Source organism: Neovison vison, chromosome 12 (genome assembly GCF_020171115.1).
Source record: "Neovison vison isolate M4711 chromosome 12, ASM_NN_V1, whole genome shotgun sequence".
In the NCBI taxonomy this organism is placed as follows: domain Eukaryota; kingdom Metazoa; phylum Chordata; class Mammalia; order Carnivora; family Mustelidae; genus Neogale; species Neogale vison.
The window spans coordinates 69,390,693-69,406,171 of NC_058102.1; the positions used below are offsets into that span (position 1 = coordinate 69,390,693).

At 36.0% G+C, this 15,479-nt stretch overlaps 1 protein-coding gene across 8 annotated transcripts in view; it reads left to right on the forward strand.

Annotated features, from left to right (window-relative positions):
• Nucleotides 1-15,479, forward strand: part of LMNTD1 (lamin tail domain containing 1) — a 486,089-nt gene that overhangs the window by 435,791 nt on the left and 34,819 nt on the right. For all 8 annotated transcript variants that reach the window (XM_044228390.1, XM_044228387.1, XM_044228395.1 and 5 more), the window contains one exon: nucleotides 2,127-2,325. In XM_044228390.1, coding sequence (XP_044084325.1) covers nucleotides 2,127-2,325 — 199 coding nt within the window. The remainder of the gene's footprint in view (nucleotides 1-2,126; nucleotides 2,326-15,479) is intronic.

A 15,479-nucleotide genomic window follows, 5' to 3' on the forward strand; every position in this document is an offset into this window, starting at 1 on the left:
GATATCCACAGTGTGTTCCTCATGTTGTTAGGGAACTTCAAGGGAATGTTAATCATGTTTTACTGAAAACATCATGGTCTTGGAAACAGAGGACTTGTCTAAAGGATATTTCTACACTGTGAGATAATAGGTTAGGTATCCCTGAGTCCAATTACACCTACAAGTGTAAAATAGGGATTAAAATATCAACTTCACAGGGCTGGTCTAATGATTAAATAAGATATGTATGAAAATCACCTAGCATATAGTAAGTACTAAATAAAAATTAGTCATGAATATGAATATATCTGTAAGCACCTCCTTCTCATTGAATACGCTAGATTTGGGGTCTGTATCGTAATTACCAGTCAACAAGTTTCAAAACTGGTTGCATAAACACATCCATGACTACTTGATGCCTTTATTTTCCTCTATTATTCTGTAGATATTTAAGCCTGGCTGTTGGTTCTCTATATTTCATTTTGTTTCTGATATTTTGCTAAACTTGTGACACAGTGTTATGTAGGATTTTGATCTACTGCCATTATTCCCTATGCTTCATTTTTTGTATGCCTATACACTTTTTAAAGAAGCCTCCTAAGATTACAGTGACCTTTAGCAATGACTAAATCCATACACTCTAAAGCGAAAATACCAACTTACATCTAGGGACAGAATATTTTTCCTTCTTTATCCCTGTACCATCATGATATATATTCTATATTTGGATTAAACTGTGCAAGAATTAGGAAAAAAAAACAAATTATAGTGGTTTCCCCTTGCAAGATGAGAGTTGAGCTGGGATATGTAGTCTTCTGCAGTTACTGTAGGTTCAGGTTCTGTAGATAAATGCCTGGATCCACTGAAACTTGTTGCCTTTGGTTCCTTTCCATTTGTTCCTCTAGATGAAATAACAACTAGAACTAAAATTAATTTCTTCTTCCTTTTTACAATATAAAGGTTTTCATCCCTCAAGATAGGCCATCAAAAAGAATACTATATAATCCCCTTCCCCAAAGGAATTTAAGGATTAAGTAAATACTCAAATGACTAGGAATGAACTAACTTAATTCCAAATATTTCTTCTAAACAAAATATTTTGAGGAATCCTCTTTAGCAACTATGTGTTTATTCATTGCTATCTTTTACCTTTCTTTGGTTTTGTTAAAGATACAAGAATATGAAGCAAACTCTAGATTGTCTCAGTCTATTGATGATTTTGGACACAGTGAACTACACTATTGTAGTGAACTACAATAATTGCTGTCACTTACTAAACACCTATTAAAAACTAGACACTGTACTAGGCAGTTATCTACATTTTCTTCAATCCTCACATTACCTTACACAAGGTTGTGTTATTTTATGTTCAGGAAAATGGAGAACTAGAAAGTTTAAATCAGTTGGCTTTCTAAGCAGCAGAGCTGGGATAAAATCCAAGACATAGTGTTCTAACCACGTCATCAGGGTCTCTCTCAATAGCGTTACTCACTCTTTGCAGACACATCATTAGATTTATCCAGCCTGCTGCTTTCCATGCAAAATTATAAAAACTATTTTGTATTTAAACCTTAGTAATGAAAATTTTAAAAGAACAAATTTCCAAGAGGATACTAGAGACTGATTAAGCATTACTCTCTCTTTCTAGTAAACTATTTTAGTTGATTAGAGGAAATTCAAGTCCTTACCTAGCAAAATTACTAATTATTTTTAGCAAGGGTTCATTTGCAGTTTTAATTTATGGGTAGTAATTTGGGAGGATGGCTAATATGAAATAAAGTTGTATTTATACATAACATGTCCAAATTTGAGACGCTCAAATATTTACCTCCTTGAGAACTTATGATGCTTCTAGTACAATGGAATAATCAATTAAATAAAAGTCATTATGCTAATGATGTTATTGATAATTTAAGATAACTGACATAATCTCTAGGAATCGTGTGTCACTAAAAATAATCACTAGTTATTTCATAGACTTTGGTGTATAGCTTTTAATTATCCTCATTGAGTCTGAAAGTGACAGTAAAATGCATAAAGAAAATAATTTTGTAGAAGGGAAGAACAAAGATACTGGCTTTGTGTTCTTTTTTAATGTCCTTTTATTTACTTCTCTTTGTTTCTTTCCTCTTTGGTTTCTTTGAAAGGAATCAACAGCTCCATAATGACAAAGAGACAGGCTCTGCCATACCTTGCTCCTGAGATACCAGTAACTGGGGAAGGAGAAGATTACTTCCTATCTTTGTTTGGTGATTCAAAGAAACTTCTTTCACACTCATCCCCTGCAGAGAAAGCCTGGAAACACTTTTCTATGATTCTTGAAGAAGTAGGCCAATCTAGATCCAGGTACATATTGTATTTGAACTATTTAACATCTTTTATTGGAATAGGAACTACTTTACTTCAGTAGGAAATGAAGTTTTAATCTGATATTACATTCCTGATTTCATCTAAAACCTTAAGCAGTTTATTGAAATATAACTCTTTTATGTTCTGAGCAATGATAAGAAATCAATGTAATTTATTAGGGAACCAAAGAAGGAATGCTGGTTTTTCAAAGATGCCAGAGGAAACAGCACTACATAATCCCTACAAATAAAGTCAACCCTATTTTTTGTTATTGGCAAATCATTCATATGGATTTAGTGTCTTTTTTCTCTTCTACTAGGTGCTTGAGTTCAAAATAGAAGGAAAATTGATCCATTTTTATGGTGGTTGGTATCTATGGCAAAAAGAATTGGTCAAACCCCTCAGATTGGTTTGAAGTGGCCGGGGGGTGGGAGGTTGGGGTACCAGGTGGTGGGTATTATAGAGGGCACGGCTTGCATGGAGCACTGGGTGTGGTGAAAAAATAATGAATAATGTTTTTCTGAAAATAAATAAATTGAAAAAAAAAAGAATTGGTCAAGAAGAAAGTTGATATGAGAGCTAAAATAAAAGAGCTGACTCATTTATACATTTACTTAATCCTGCTTTTCTTGTTGCTTTAACAACAGATTGAATTGTGAATTATTAGAAATAAACACATGTCGACAGAGTGTGAGAGGTCTAAAAGGACTTACTAGCCAGTTTAAAGGTCAGACATAAAGGAATCTGTTTTCCCCTTAGGTCAGATTTCCTAAAATCAACCACTATTACCATTCAACTATAGTGAATAATTAAGTGTTCTCTCAACCATCTAAAAGCACTATATGAAATTATTCATTCAATATCTAACCAGTATGTTAAGAATGATGATCTATTTGGAGCAAAAAGTCAAAGGAAAAAAAAAAAAGACTTGTGAATATGATTTTAAGAACTTTCACTCAGACCAGGAAGACCTGCAGATAAAAGGATTGATAGAGGCAAATAAAGAATCAAGGCATTTAGAGAATTTTCTCCCAGTACAGGATGACCTGGGAAAATTTTGTGAAAGAGTTGTTAAGTAGAATTATCTAAGAAAGATAAGTAAATTTTGGATATGCACTAGTTCTCAATTGTACCTACAAAGTTGAATCAGCTGAGAGGTTTTTAACGTCCTGACCCTAGCCTAGACTCTTTGAGTCAGAATTTCTAGTGGTAGAATTGAGCATTGTATTTTTTTTTTAAACCCATGGTAATTCTAAAGCACAGTCAAGGCTGAGAACTGCCAGCCTAGAGAAAAGGAGCAGTATAAACAAAGTGAAGGAGGCAGAAAAAGCTAGGATCAGGTTGATATAAGGCACTTTATAGCATTGCCCCACTGAACAGTGCATAAGTTGGTATAACAGAGTTTTAGGGGCCAAGATTGGGGAGTGATCACAGGGAGCCTTGAACACCAGGATGAGGAATTTGATTTTTATAATAGGTAATGGGAAGCAACGGGAAAGTTTCAAACAAAGGAGTAACAGGATCATGACTCAGAATGTTGAACTGTGGCAATGAATATTATGAATGAATATTGGATTTTTGTCAAATGCTTTTTATGCATCTACTAAAAAGATCATATGGTTCTTCTTAATGTTAAAGCAACCGTACACACTTAAACCTCCTTTGATCATAATATTTATTCTTTTAATATTGATATATTACTGAATTTTATTGGTTAAAATTTTGTTTCAAATATTTACATCTGTGTTTGTGAAAAGTATTGATCTGTAGTTTTCTTCTCCTGTAATGTATTTGCTTTGACATAAGGTAAAGCTTGCCTCATAGAATGAGTTGTGATATATCCCCTCCTTTTTCATTTTCTAGCTGAGTTTATCTAGAAGTAACTTTTTTCTTAAATATTTTATAGAATTCATCAGTGAAGCATTCTGGGCCTGGAGTTTCTTTGGGGGAAGGTTTTTAATCTACAAATTTTATTTCTTGAAAATAGATATCATGATATTCCAGTTATCTATTTCTTCTTGGATAATTTGTGTCTTTCACATAATTTGTCCATTTCAACTACTTTGTCAGATTCATTGTCATAAAGTTGTTCATAATATTCTTTTATTATTCTTTTAGTATCTGTAGTGATGTCACATTTCTAATTGCTGATACTGGTCAGGTATGTCTCCTATCCATTTCCTGATCAATCTTGCCAGAGAGTCATCAGTTTATTGAGCCTCTCAAACAACCAGTGTTTGGTTTCATTGGTTTTCTGTGGTTTTTGTTTTTCTTTTCTATTTTATTGATTTCCATTCTGATATGTGTTTACTTTCTTCTGCCTCCTTTAGGTTTCCTTTCCTTTTCTTTCTCTAGTCTCTCAAGGTGGAGTCTGAGATCATTGGTTTTATACCCTTTTCTCTTTTCCCCCTAAGTACAGCTTTAGTAGCATCCCACAAATTTGATATGTTGGATTTTCATTCATTTCAAAATACCTTCTAATTTCCACTTACTTTCTTCTTTGACCTTTGTGTAATAAGAAGTTCCCAAATGTTGACAAATTTGCAAGTTACAGTGATTTTCCAGATATGTTTTTATTATCAATTTTTAATTAAATTCTAAAATGGTCAAAGAATATACTTTGCACTACTTGAGTCCTTTTAAAGGTATTAAGACTTGTTTTACAGTCAGGATATTGTGTAACCTGGTAAGTGTTCTGAGTGAACTTACAAAGAATTTATATTCTGATGTTGTTGAATATAGTATTTTATAAATGTCAAATTCAGGTCAAATTTGGTTGCTAGCATTAAGTTACAGTCTTTTTGCTGCTTTTATGTCTACTTGTTCTATCAATTTTTGAGAAAGGGGTGTTAAAATCAACTATAATTGTGGATTTATTGATTTTGCAGTTCTGTCAGTTTTTTTTCTTTTATATATTTTGAAGCTCAGTTACTAGATTTACAAACATTTGAAATTGTTCTATCCTCTTAATGAACTGATCTCTATATCATTATGAAATGACCTTCTTTATTGGCATTATTATTTATTTATTATATGGCATTATTCTTAGTTCAGAAATCTACTGATATTAATATAACCATCTCAGCTTTCCTTTTCTTATTGTTAGCATGGTAAGTCTTTTTCCATTCTTTTACTTTTAATCTATTTGTGTGTTTATATTTAGAATGCATGTTTTGTAAGTAGCATGTAGTTGAGACTTGTTCTTCTGTCAAGTCAATAATCTCTGTCTTTTGAGCATTTAAACTGTTTACATTTAAAGTAATTATTAATATTTGTTTTCTATTTGCCCCAACTATTGTGTTGTCTTTCTCCTTATTTTCTGTATGCTTTTGAATTGAGTATTATCAATGATTCTATTTTATTTCCATTGTTGGTTGATTAGCTATAACTCTGTTATTTTAGTGGTTCCTTTAAGGTTTGTAGGATTTCAGGGCACCTGGGTGGCTCAGTGGGTTAAGCCTGTGCCTTCGGATCGGGTCATGAACCCAGGGTCCTGGGATCGAGCCCCGCATCAGGCTCTCTGCTCCTTGGGGAGTCTGCTTCCTCCTCTCTCCCTCTGCCTGCCTCTCTGACTACTTGTGATCTCTGTCTGTCAAATAAATAAATAAAATCTTAAAAAAAAATAAAAGTTTGTAGGATATCTTCAGCCTATCACAGACTACCTTCAAATGATATTATACCACTTCACAAATAGTATAAGACTTTTCAATAGTATTCATTTCTTTCATCCCAAACATTGTGTTTTTGCTATCACATATTTTATTTCTACATATGTCATAAATCCCAAACTCCATATTTTGTTTAATAATTATTAGAAAAAATTTAAAATATAAGAAAAATATATTATATATTTACCCTCATATGTTTTCACTGCTTTCCAGCATTTCTTTTTTGTAAATCATGTTTCCATCCCTTATAATTTTGCTACTACCTGAAAAAGAACTTCCTTTCTTATAATATGGATCTGCTTGTGATGAATTCGTACTTCAGTTTTTAAACAGCTTTATTGATATATCATTGACATAAAAATGGTGTGTATTTATATACATATATACATGATGTATATAATGTATAAGTTATTTTATTTGTCTTTTTGGTTTTTTATTAAGATGTAATTGACATATAATATCATGTAAATTTAAGTTATACAACATGATGAATTGATACTTATATATTGTGAAAGGATTACCATTAAGTTAGTTAACAGATCCATTACCTCACATAATTATTTTATGGTGTGTGTGGTGAGAACATTAAGATCTATTTTCTCAGCAATTTTCAAGTATCATTAACTATAGTCACTGTGTTATATATTAGATCTCTAGAACCTACTCATTTTGCTTAACTGCAAGTTTGTACACTTTGAACCACATAATCCCATTTCTGCCTCCCCCAGTCCCTAGCAACAAGCACCATCAAGATCATACAATATTTCTTTCTGTATCACGCTTATTTTGTTTAGCATAATGTCCTCCAGTTCTATCCATGTTGTCATATATCCATATTGAAGTCAGGATTTCCTTCTTTTTAAAAACTGAATATTTCTGTGTGTGTGTGTGTGTGTGTGTGACATTTTCTATACCCATTCATCTATTTAAGACATTTAGGCTGTTTCCATATTTTGACTATTGTAATAATGCTGCAATGAACATGAGAGTGCAGTATCTCTTCCTGATCCTCATTTCATTGAATTTGGATATATATCCAGAAGTGGGACTTCTGGATCATATAGTTATATTTTTAATTTTTTTAGGAACTTCTGTATGTTTTCCATAATGGCCTTATTAATTTATATTCTCACCAACAGTACAAGTGTTCCTTTTTCTCCACATCCTCACCAGCACTTATATTTTTTTCTTTTAAGATTTTATTTATTAATTTAATAGAGAGCACATAAGCAGGGGGGAGAGGGAGCAGAAGCAGCAGCCTCCACACTGAGCTGGGAGCCCAACATAGGGCTCTATCCCAGGACACAGAGACCGTGACCTGAGCTGAAGCAGAAGCTCAACAGACTGAGCCACCTAGGCACCCCATCTTTTCTTTTTGATAATAGCCATCCTAACAAGTATGAAGTGATATCTTATTGTGATTTTGATTTCATTTCTCTAGCAATTTGTGTTGTTGAACACCTTTTCATATACCGTTAAACATTTGAATTTCTTTTTAAAAGTTTCTCTTGTGGTCCTTTGCTATTTTTTAATCAAGTTATTTGCTTTTTTGCTGAAGAAATGTATGAATTCCTTATATATTTTGGCTATTAACCCTTATCAGATATATGGATTACAAATATTTTTCTCATTCTATGGGTTGCCTTTTCATTTTGTTAACTATTTCCTTTTCTGTGCAGAAGTTTTTTAGTTTAATGTAATCCCCCTTATTTATATATACTTTTGTTGCCTGTGCTTTTGGTGTTGTACCTAAGAAATTACTATCAATACCAATAGCAAGATTTCCCCCCTCTTTTTTTCTCCTATGACTTTATGGTTTCAAGTCTTATCCCATTTTGAGTAATTTTTGTATGTGCTGACATAGGGGTCCAATTTCATTCTTTTACATGTGGCTATCAGTCTTCCATCATTCACTGAAGAAACTATCCTTTCCCCATTGTGTAATTTTGGCACTCTTGTTGAAGATCAGTTGACCATAATTTTTATGCATGGGTTTGTTTTGGGCTTTCTATTCTGTTCCATTGGTCTATATGTCTATTTTTATGCCAGTACCATACTGTCTTAATTACTTTAGCTTTATAATATAATTTGAGGTAAATAAGTGGGATACCTCCAGCTTTTTAAACATACCACAGAGAATTCAATAGCAGTAGGATAAGGATGACATAGAGGAATTCTAGAGATTTCAAAGAATAAAATGTTATATCCACAATTTATTAAGAACCATATGGCAATACAAAAGAAAAGACTGTTGGGTCCATTATCAAAGGAACAAGACTGAGACAAAGTTACACAAAGCCTTATTCTATGTCAAGCATTAGAACTTAGACTGACCAGCCAGGGAAACGAGGCTGAAACGAAGTAAAAGTTATGTAAAGCTTTATTCTATGCCAAGCATTAGAAGTTAGACTGACTGGCCAGGGCCGCCTCCAAAGAGAGCGACGCCCCTTGGTCTTACAGGCTAGTTTTTATAGGGCACAATCACAGACATCTACATATGTGGCTTTGGCTGTGTCCTACCCGTGTGTTTTAGTAACGGTTACCTGGAACTGATACTAGTAACTGTTGAGGCGTTTATTAAACAACAAAATAGCCTTGTTTTAGGTATGTGTTTTAGTAATAGTTACCTGGAACTGGCCTTGTTTTTTAGGTGTGTGTTTAGTAACAGTTGCCTTGTTTTAGGTGTTGTGTTTTAGTAACAGTTACCTGGAACTGAGAGCAGTAACTTTTCTAGACAACAAAATGTCTACCTAGGCAACATAGAGTCACTATGGCTAAGTAGGCCCAGGCAGGCCCTAGGGGGTTAACATGTTTTAACGTGGACTCGACCCCAACATCCCCCCCTTTTCTTTCGAGATTAGTCAATTCTTTGACTTTTTAAATAATCAGTTAGTGCTGAAATTAAGATGGGAACCGTGGGTTTTGTCCATTTTATTTCTGCAGCAAGATGTTGGAATCCCTCAGGTTCTCTATAGGATGATAGTAAACGGTCCCTTTCAATGAAACTTCAAGTTTTTCACTTGGTGGCGGTGTATCCAAACCAAGTCTTTGGGTTGGTAAGGATGTGGTTCCACCTTTGTCTCCATCTCAGTGTAGGCAGCTTGGATCCCTGCATGGGCTCTTTTTAAGACATACTGTAGTGCCTGTAGTGACTAGAATACGGACTGATCAGTCATTTTTGTTAGGGTAACCTTTTGTAGCCATGAGCAGAGTGGAGGGGCTCTCTCAAACATTATTTTAAATGGGGTAACCTTGTTTAAGTAGGGTGTACATCGCACCCTAAGGAGGGCGAAGGGAAGGAGATCCATCCATCCACTGCCAGTTTTCAGAATTAACTCTGTCAAGGTTTTTTTTTTTAAGAGTCCGGCTCATCCTCTCTACCTGTCCGGAACTCTGAAGCCAGTAGGCACAGTGTAGTTTTCAGTCAGTGCCCACAGCCTTGGCCAGTGCCAGTGAGACTGAACTCACAAATGCTGGGCCGTTGTCTGACCTGATGGTGAGAGGCAACCCAAACCTAGGAATTATTTTTTTTTTTTAGTAGTTTTGGGCTACTATTTCTGCCATTTTATGCTTGGCAGAAAAAGTTTTTACTCAGTCTGAAGAGGTATCTACAAAAACTAACATTTTTTAAATTTTATTTTTGTAAAATTCACTTCCCAATAAACTCCTGTTTGTTTGTTTGTTTGTTTTTTACCTCTTTCTCTTTTTCTTTTTTTTTTCCAATTTATTTATTTTCAGAAAAACAGTATTCATTATTTTTTCACCACATCCAGTGCTCCATGCAAGCCATGCCCTCTATAATACCCACCACCTGGTACCCCAACCTCCCACCCCCCCGCCACTTCAAACCCCTCAGATTGTTTTTCAGAATCCATAGTCTCTCATGGTTCACCACCCCTTCCAATTTACCCAAAAGCACATACCCTCCCCAATGTCCATAACCCTACCCCCCTTCTCCCAACCCCCCTCTCCCCAGCAACCCACAGTTTGTTTCGTGAGATTAAGAGTCACTTATGGTTTGTCTCCCTCCCTATCCCATCTTGTTTCTCCATCCTAGTTTTTCCACTTTAACTGTTGATATTGAGCATATCTATTAACTATATCCTGAGCCATATGCCCTAATTTAGATACCTGAAATTGCTTGCCCATGAGTTTTTAAAGTTTCAGTGTTCCTAAATGAGAACCTTGATGTATTTGGTTTACTAATTTTTTTTTTAAGTCTTTGAGGAAGAATTAACTTTTTGTCCTGGTCTTAGCTCAGTCTCCTTTATAGTATAATTTAGTCCATTTTTGTAAATATTTTAAATCTTCCTCTGAATAATCTGGTTTTTCTGGTAGGGCTGGAGCCAGGAGTGTAACCAGTTTTTGATTCATTTTCCTGGCTGCTTGCTTTGCTGTTTGATCTGTTAATTAGTTTCCTTTTGAAACCAGATCAGTCCCCTTTTGGTGTCCTGGGCAATGCATAATGGCCACCTCTTTCGGGTCCCAAATAGTCTGAAGGAGAGCCAGTATTTTTTCTTTGTTTTTAATTAATTTTTTTCTGCTGTTAATAAGCCCCTTTTTTTATAAATAGCCCCATGTATATGGAGAGTAGCAAAGACATACCTGTTCTTCCTAGGGATGTGTGGCAGGGCTGCTTTTCAGAGTTCCTGCTCAGGAGAAACCATCGCAGCCCCCACATACCTCTTTTCATCTGCCATGTAGCACTCCCGTCTGTGAACAAAGTCATCTCTACATCCGGGAGGGGAGGGTCTCTGAGATCCGGCCTTATTCCTGTGACCTGGGTTAGGACCTCCCTGCAGTAGTGTGGGTGGGACGGGGGTATCCGTTGGTTACCTGTTTCCTGGATTCAGACAGTGAACACACTCCTTCTTGGAGATCAAAGCCTAAATAAGTGGCTTGTCCCCCGCAAGCATGACTTACAGTCCTCAGCGGGTATTAGTGAGTATTGTGGTCAGTCAGCTCCTCTGGCAGCAACATGGCTGGATTTAGCACCGCCGGGGACCGGAAAGTCACTTTCAGTTCATTGAGGAGGAGGGCCTTATACTCCATCACTTGGGCGTTTGTTTTTATCCAAGTGAGCTGGCCTTGGAACACTTTCTGTGGGTTGGACCACTTAAAAGCAAAGAGGGGCTGAGACTCTTTTGTATTCTTGAGATCTAAGACAGTATACATGGTTCTCTTGGGGCTCAGGAGGGAGAGTAGGGTATAGGGGTTAGGCACCATTGGGTGGATATCTTAAATCCATTTGTTAACTTCCTGCAAGTCCTGAACGGGTCGGTACTCCTCAGTTTTGGCCTTTTGAAGGGAAGCAAAGGTGTGTTCTATGGAGATCCCTTCCTTTGCTTCCCAGGGGAGAGAGTACTGATGCGAACAGCTGTAGGCCAAATTTAAGGTCCTTTCTGTTGTTTGTTTATGTCCTTTTGTGCCATTTTCCCCTTGTACCCAGACTTCCTTTTCAGATCGCTTTCTCATAGGCTCTAGTAATGATGAAAATTGGGCTCCCATGTCCATCAAAAAATCAATTGATTTCCCCTCCACCTGAGTTTTTACCCAAGGTTTGGGGAGGGGCTCTGAACCATGGTCCCTTTAGTCTCTGGTGGCCAGCATTGCCATCTTCTTTTTTGGGCATTCCTTGGCCCAGTGTCCTCTTTCCTTGCAGTAAGTACACTGATCTGAAGCTAAGACTTCTCATCAGTTTTTTTCTATACTTAGGCTTTTCTTTCCACTGACCATTTTTTACCTGCTTTTTTCCTTTCCATTGACCTCTTCTCCCCATCTCATATAATGCCAAAACTTTAACTATTTTTCTAGTCTGTTTTTCATCTTCTTGTGTATCTCTGTTGTTAAACACCTTTTCTGCTATTCCCACTAACTCAGTCAAATTCTTTTCTTTAAATCCTTCAATTTTCTGAAGTTTTCCCCTTATATCTGGGGCTGACTGACTGGCAAAGGCAAGATTTATTGCCCTCTGATTTTTGGGTGCCTCAGAATCGATCAAGCTATATATTTTATAGGCTTCTATAAGCCTTTCTAGAAAAGCCCCTGGAGACTCATCCTTATCTTGAGTCACCACACTAATTTTAGATAAATTTATGGGTCTCCTTGCAATCATATGGAGGCCTCCCGGCAGAATCTGGCGGTAAAAACATAGACTCTCCTTACCTTTATCATAGTTTGGGTTTCAGTCAGGGGGTTCCTTTGGGCAGTAGTTCTTCACTCGCCAGGGATTGAGGTCCCATGTTACTAATTCTGGTTTAGTTTGAATGTAGTTTTAGTTAGTTCTGGAAATTTTTATCCATTTCAGTTTCAGGATTTCAACATATCAAAACCTGTATTTGTTCTGGAAGTCTCCCATATGAATTTTCTTTAAGGCAGAATTTAACTGGCAAGAAAATCAAGTTACTTCTGTGACACATAACATTTCAATAATTACAATATCAAGTGATGACCTTATCAAAAGGTTAAAACTTTAGGAAATGCATAGACTTTCTATAATAGTTATAGCACTTACCCATATGTATTTACAATTTAAATCTTGTTGACAATTGCTGAAATTTAAGTTTTAAAGCACAAGCTTATATAGGATTATGGATAAAACAAAATACAGAAACTGGTTTCTCTGGGCAGGCAAAGAGAAAACCATTTATATTTTCTCTTTAACAGTAGATCAACTAATCTAAGAAAACTTTGTTTTTCTGAACAGAGAGAAAGCAGATTTTTTATACCAGTGTTTTTTAGTTTACATAATAGTCAACATTTACTTGAGTGGATGACCAATATAGATTTGCCATGACACAGGGCTTTAGTTTTTGGTGTTTTTTTTTTTTTTTTGAACAGAAACATTTTACAGGAAAAGATTTATTAGTCTTTTTTGTATGTGTGTGAATACATCTATCAAAACTGATCTAATATGGTTAAATTTCCAACATATTTCATTGTTCTCTTTCAAACCTAAAACCAAGGCAAATAAAGGTCACTTTTCTCAAGCCTTTTATGACTTACTAAATACCCTCAAGTTTAGTTTTTATTATTTTTTTGAAGTTCTGGTGCAACCAGATATTTTTATTTTAAGACAAAACTACTTACTCTCTTAGACCCTCCTTTTTGTGTGTGTACACTTTTTCTAAACTTACTATCAGTTATCAGTCAACTGCCTTTCCTCTGGTTTTTTTTAGACAACATTAAAACTTTTAATAAAAATTTTAATGGCATTTTTCTTTTGGTAGTCTAGAATACATGGAGACATTTTGTGTGATTTATTATTCTGATGTGCTACATTTAAAATTCATTTTAATTTTAGTTTGTCCTGACCATACCTAAAATTTATTTTTTGAAGATTTTTCTTCACAAATCTTTTACAACATTTTTGCATTTAGGTTTTGTCCCAAGCCATTTTCTTAAAAAAATAATTATCTTGTTTAGGAAAAAATTACCTTTTATCTTTAACGAAATGTATTTTTATTCCCCTTTTTTTATCTCCTTTTTTTTACATATAAGGTTGTTTTTCTTACTTTCATCAGTCTTAGTTACAGTTAGTAGAATTTTTTATTCTTAGAAAAAGAATATTTTATTTTAGTCTCTAGTGATGGCTAAGTATTAACCAATTGTGAATAGTTACAACAGAATTCTGTAGATGGCAAATTTATGAATCAGTTAAGCACAAAACATGTTTACCAACAGATTTAAATATTTTTAGTTTTTTTTGCAGTAAGAAGTTAAAAGCATAAACCTGGTTCCAGTAATTAATGCTTTAGTATTTTATCCCATTTGGTTAAGACCTAGATGTCCAACAGATTTAATTGCATTTGTTATTCAAGTAAACCTTCAGTGTTTCAGGTTACTAAAGACTTTGAAAGCTATTTTAACAATTATCCATTAAAACTTTGAGACAATTAATCATCAGTTCAGTTATTTCTTTGCTAACAGATTTTAACAAATAACATGAGTTTATTTGACCTTCAGTAAACTTTGAAGTTTCACATTTACTGCTATAACTTTAAAGACATTCTATTTTAATTAAATAAACATACTTAATTTAGTTTAAATTCTGATTTACGCTTCACCTGGACCCACTCCATTTTTAATGTTTACCTGAGACACGAGTGGGAAGATCTGGAGTGGGGGATGTTAGGTCCAGGGGGTGCTCTTTTTGTTTCTTGACAGTGAAGAGAGAAGGAGCCATGGTGCAGGAAGCACCGAGGATGGTCTAGAAGCCAGTTATGCAGGCTGCACCCAAGCTGGTGCAGAAACAGAAGGAGACAGAACAAACAAAGTGCTGCCAGAATGTCGCGCCAGCAAGGGGGAGGGGCTACACAGTCCAGGTCAGGCCAGAGAAGACAAGGAACTTCCCCTAAACAAAGGGAGTTTTGGCAGCTGCTTGGGAATATTCCTTAAAGTCTCTGTCTTGAGTTAGACCAACCACAGTTGGCTCCAGTTATAGCCATTAACATAAGAAATGAGCAAGGGAGAAGTCCCACATCTATTAGGAGGAACAGAGAGATGAATGTCAGAGTCCCCTTACTCTCTGCTTGTCCCATTTCTTCAAACACAACAAACAACACAACAGACAACAAAAAGACAAGACACAGACAACCACAGACTCAGCGACCCTTACCCAGAACCTGCTGCTGATGGGGATTTTCTCAGTCCCCTACAAACATTCGCCAGTGGGGATTTTTTTTGGTCCCCTAGAAACAAGTAACAAAACAGATAACAAAAAGACAAGACAAAGACACAGACCCAGCGGCCCTCACCCGCTGGTGGGGGTTTTCCCAGCCCCCTACAGATCCAGATGATCGCCTGGGGGGGTTCAGACCCCCAGACGATCTACCAGAAGAGGGATGGGGCATCCCCACATCCACTCCAGCCCTGGGGAGCATGGCTGCATCCAGCTTCTCCCCGGTGGGCCATACTCTGGAGCTCCACAACCAGACAGACCAGATCTCACAGAATATGGAGATCTTACCTCCGGAGGCTTTTCCCAGAAATTCTGATGCTTGCTCAGTTCTCGTTGTTTGATCCCGGACGAGCCCCCATATGTTGGGTCTGTTATCAAAGGAACGAGACTGAGACAAAGTTACACAAAGCCTTATTCTATGTCAAGCATTAGAACTTAGACTGACCAGCCAGGGAAACGAGGCTGAGATGAAGTAAAAGTTATGTAAAGCTTTATTCTATGCCAAGCATTAGAAGTTAGACTGACTGGCCAGGGCCGCCTCCAAAGAGAGCGACGCCCCTTGGTCTTACAGGCTAGTTTTTATAGGGCACAATCACAGACATCTACATATGTGGCTTTGGCTGATTGGATGTCTCCTACCTGTGTGTTTTAGTAACAGTTACCTGGAACCGATACTAGTAACTGTTGAGGTGTTTATTAAACAACAAAATAGACTTGTTTTAGTAATAGTTACCTGGAACTGGCCTTGTTTTTTAGGTGTGTGTTTTAGTAACAGTTGCCTTGTTTTAGGTGTTGTGTTTTAG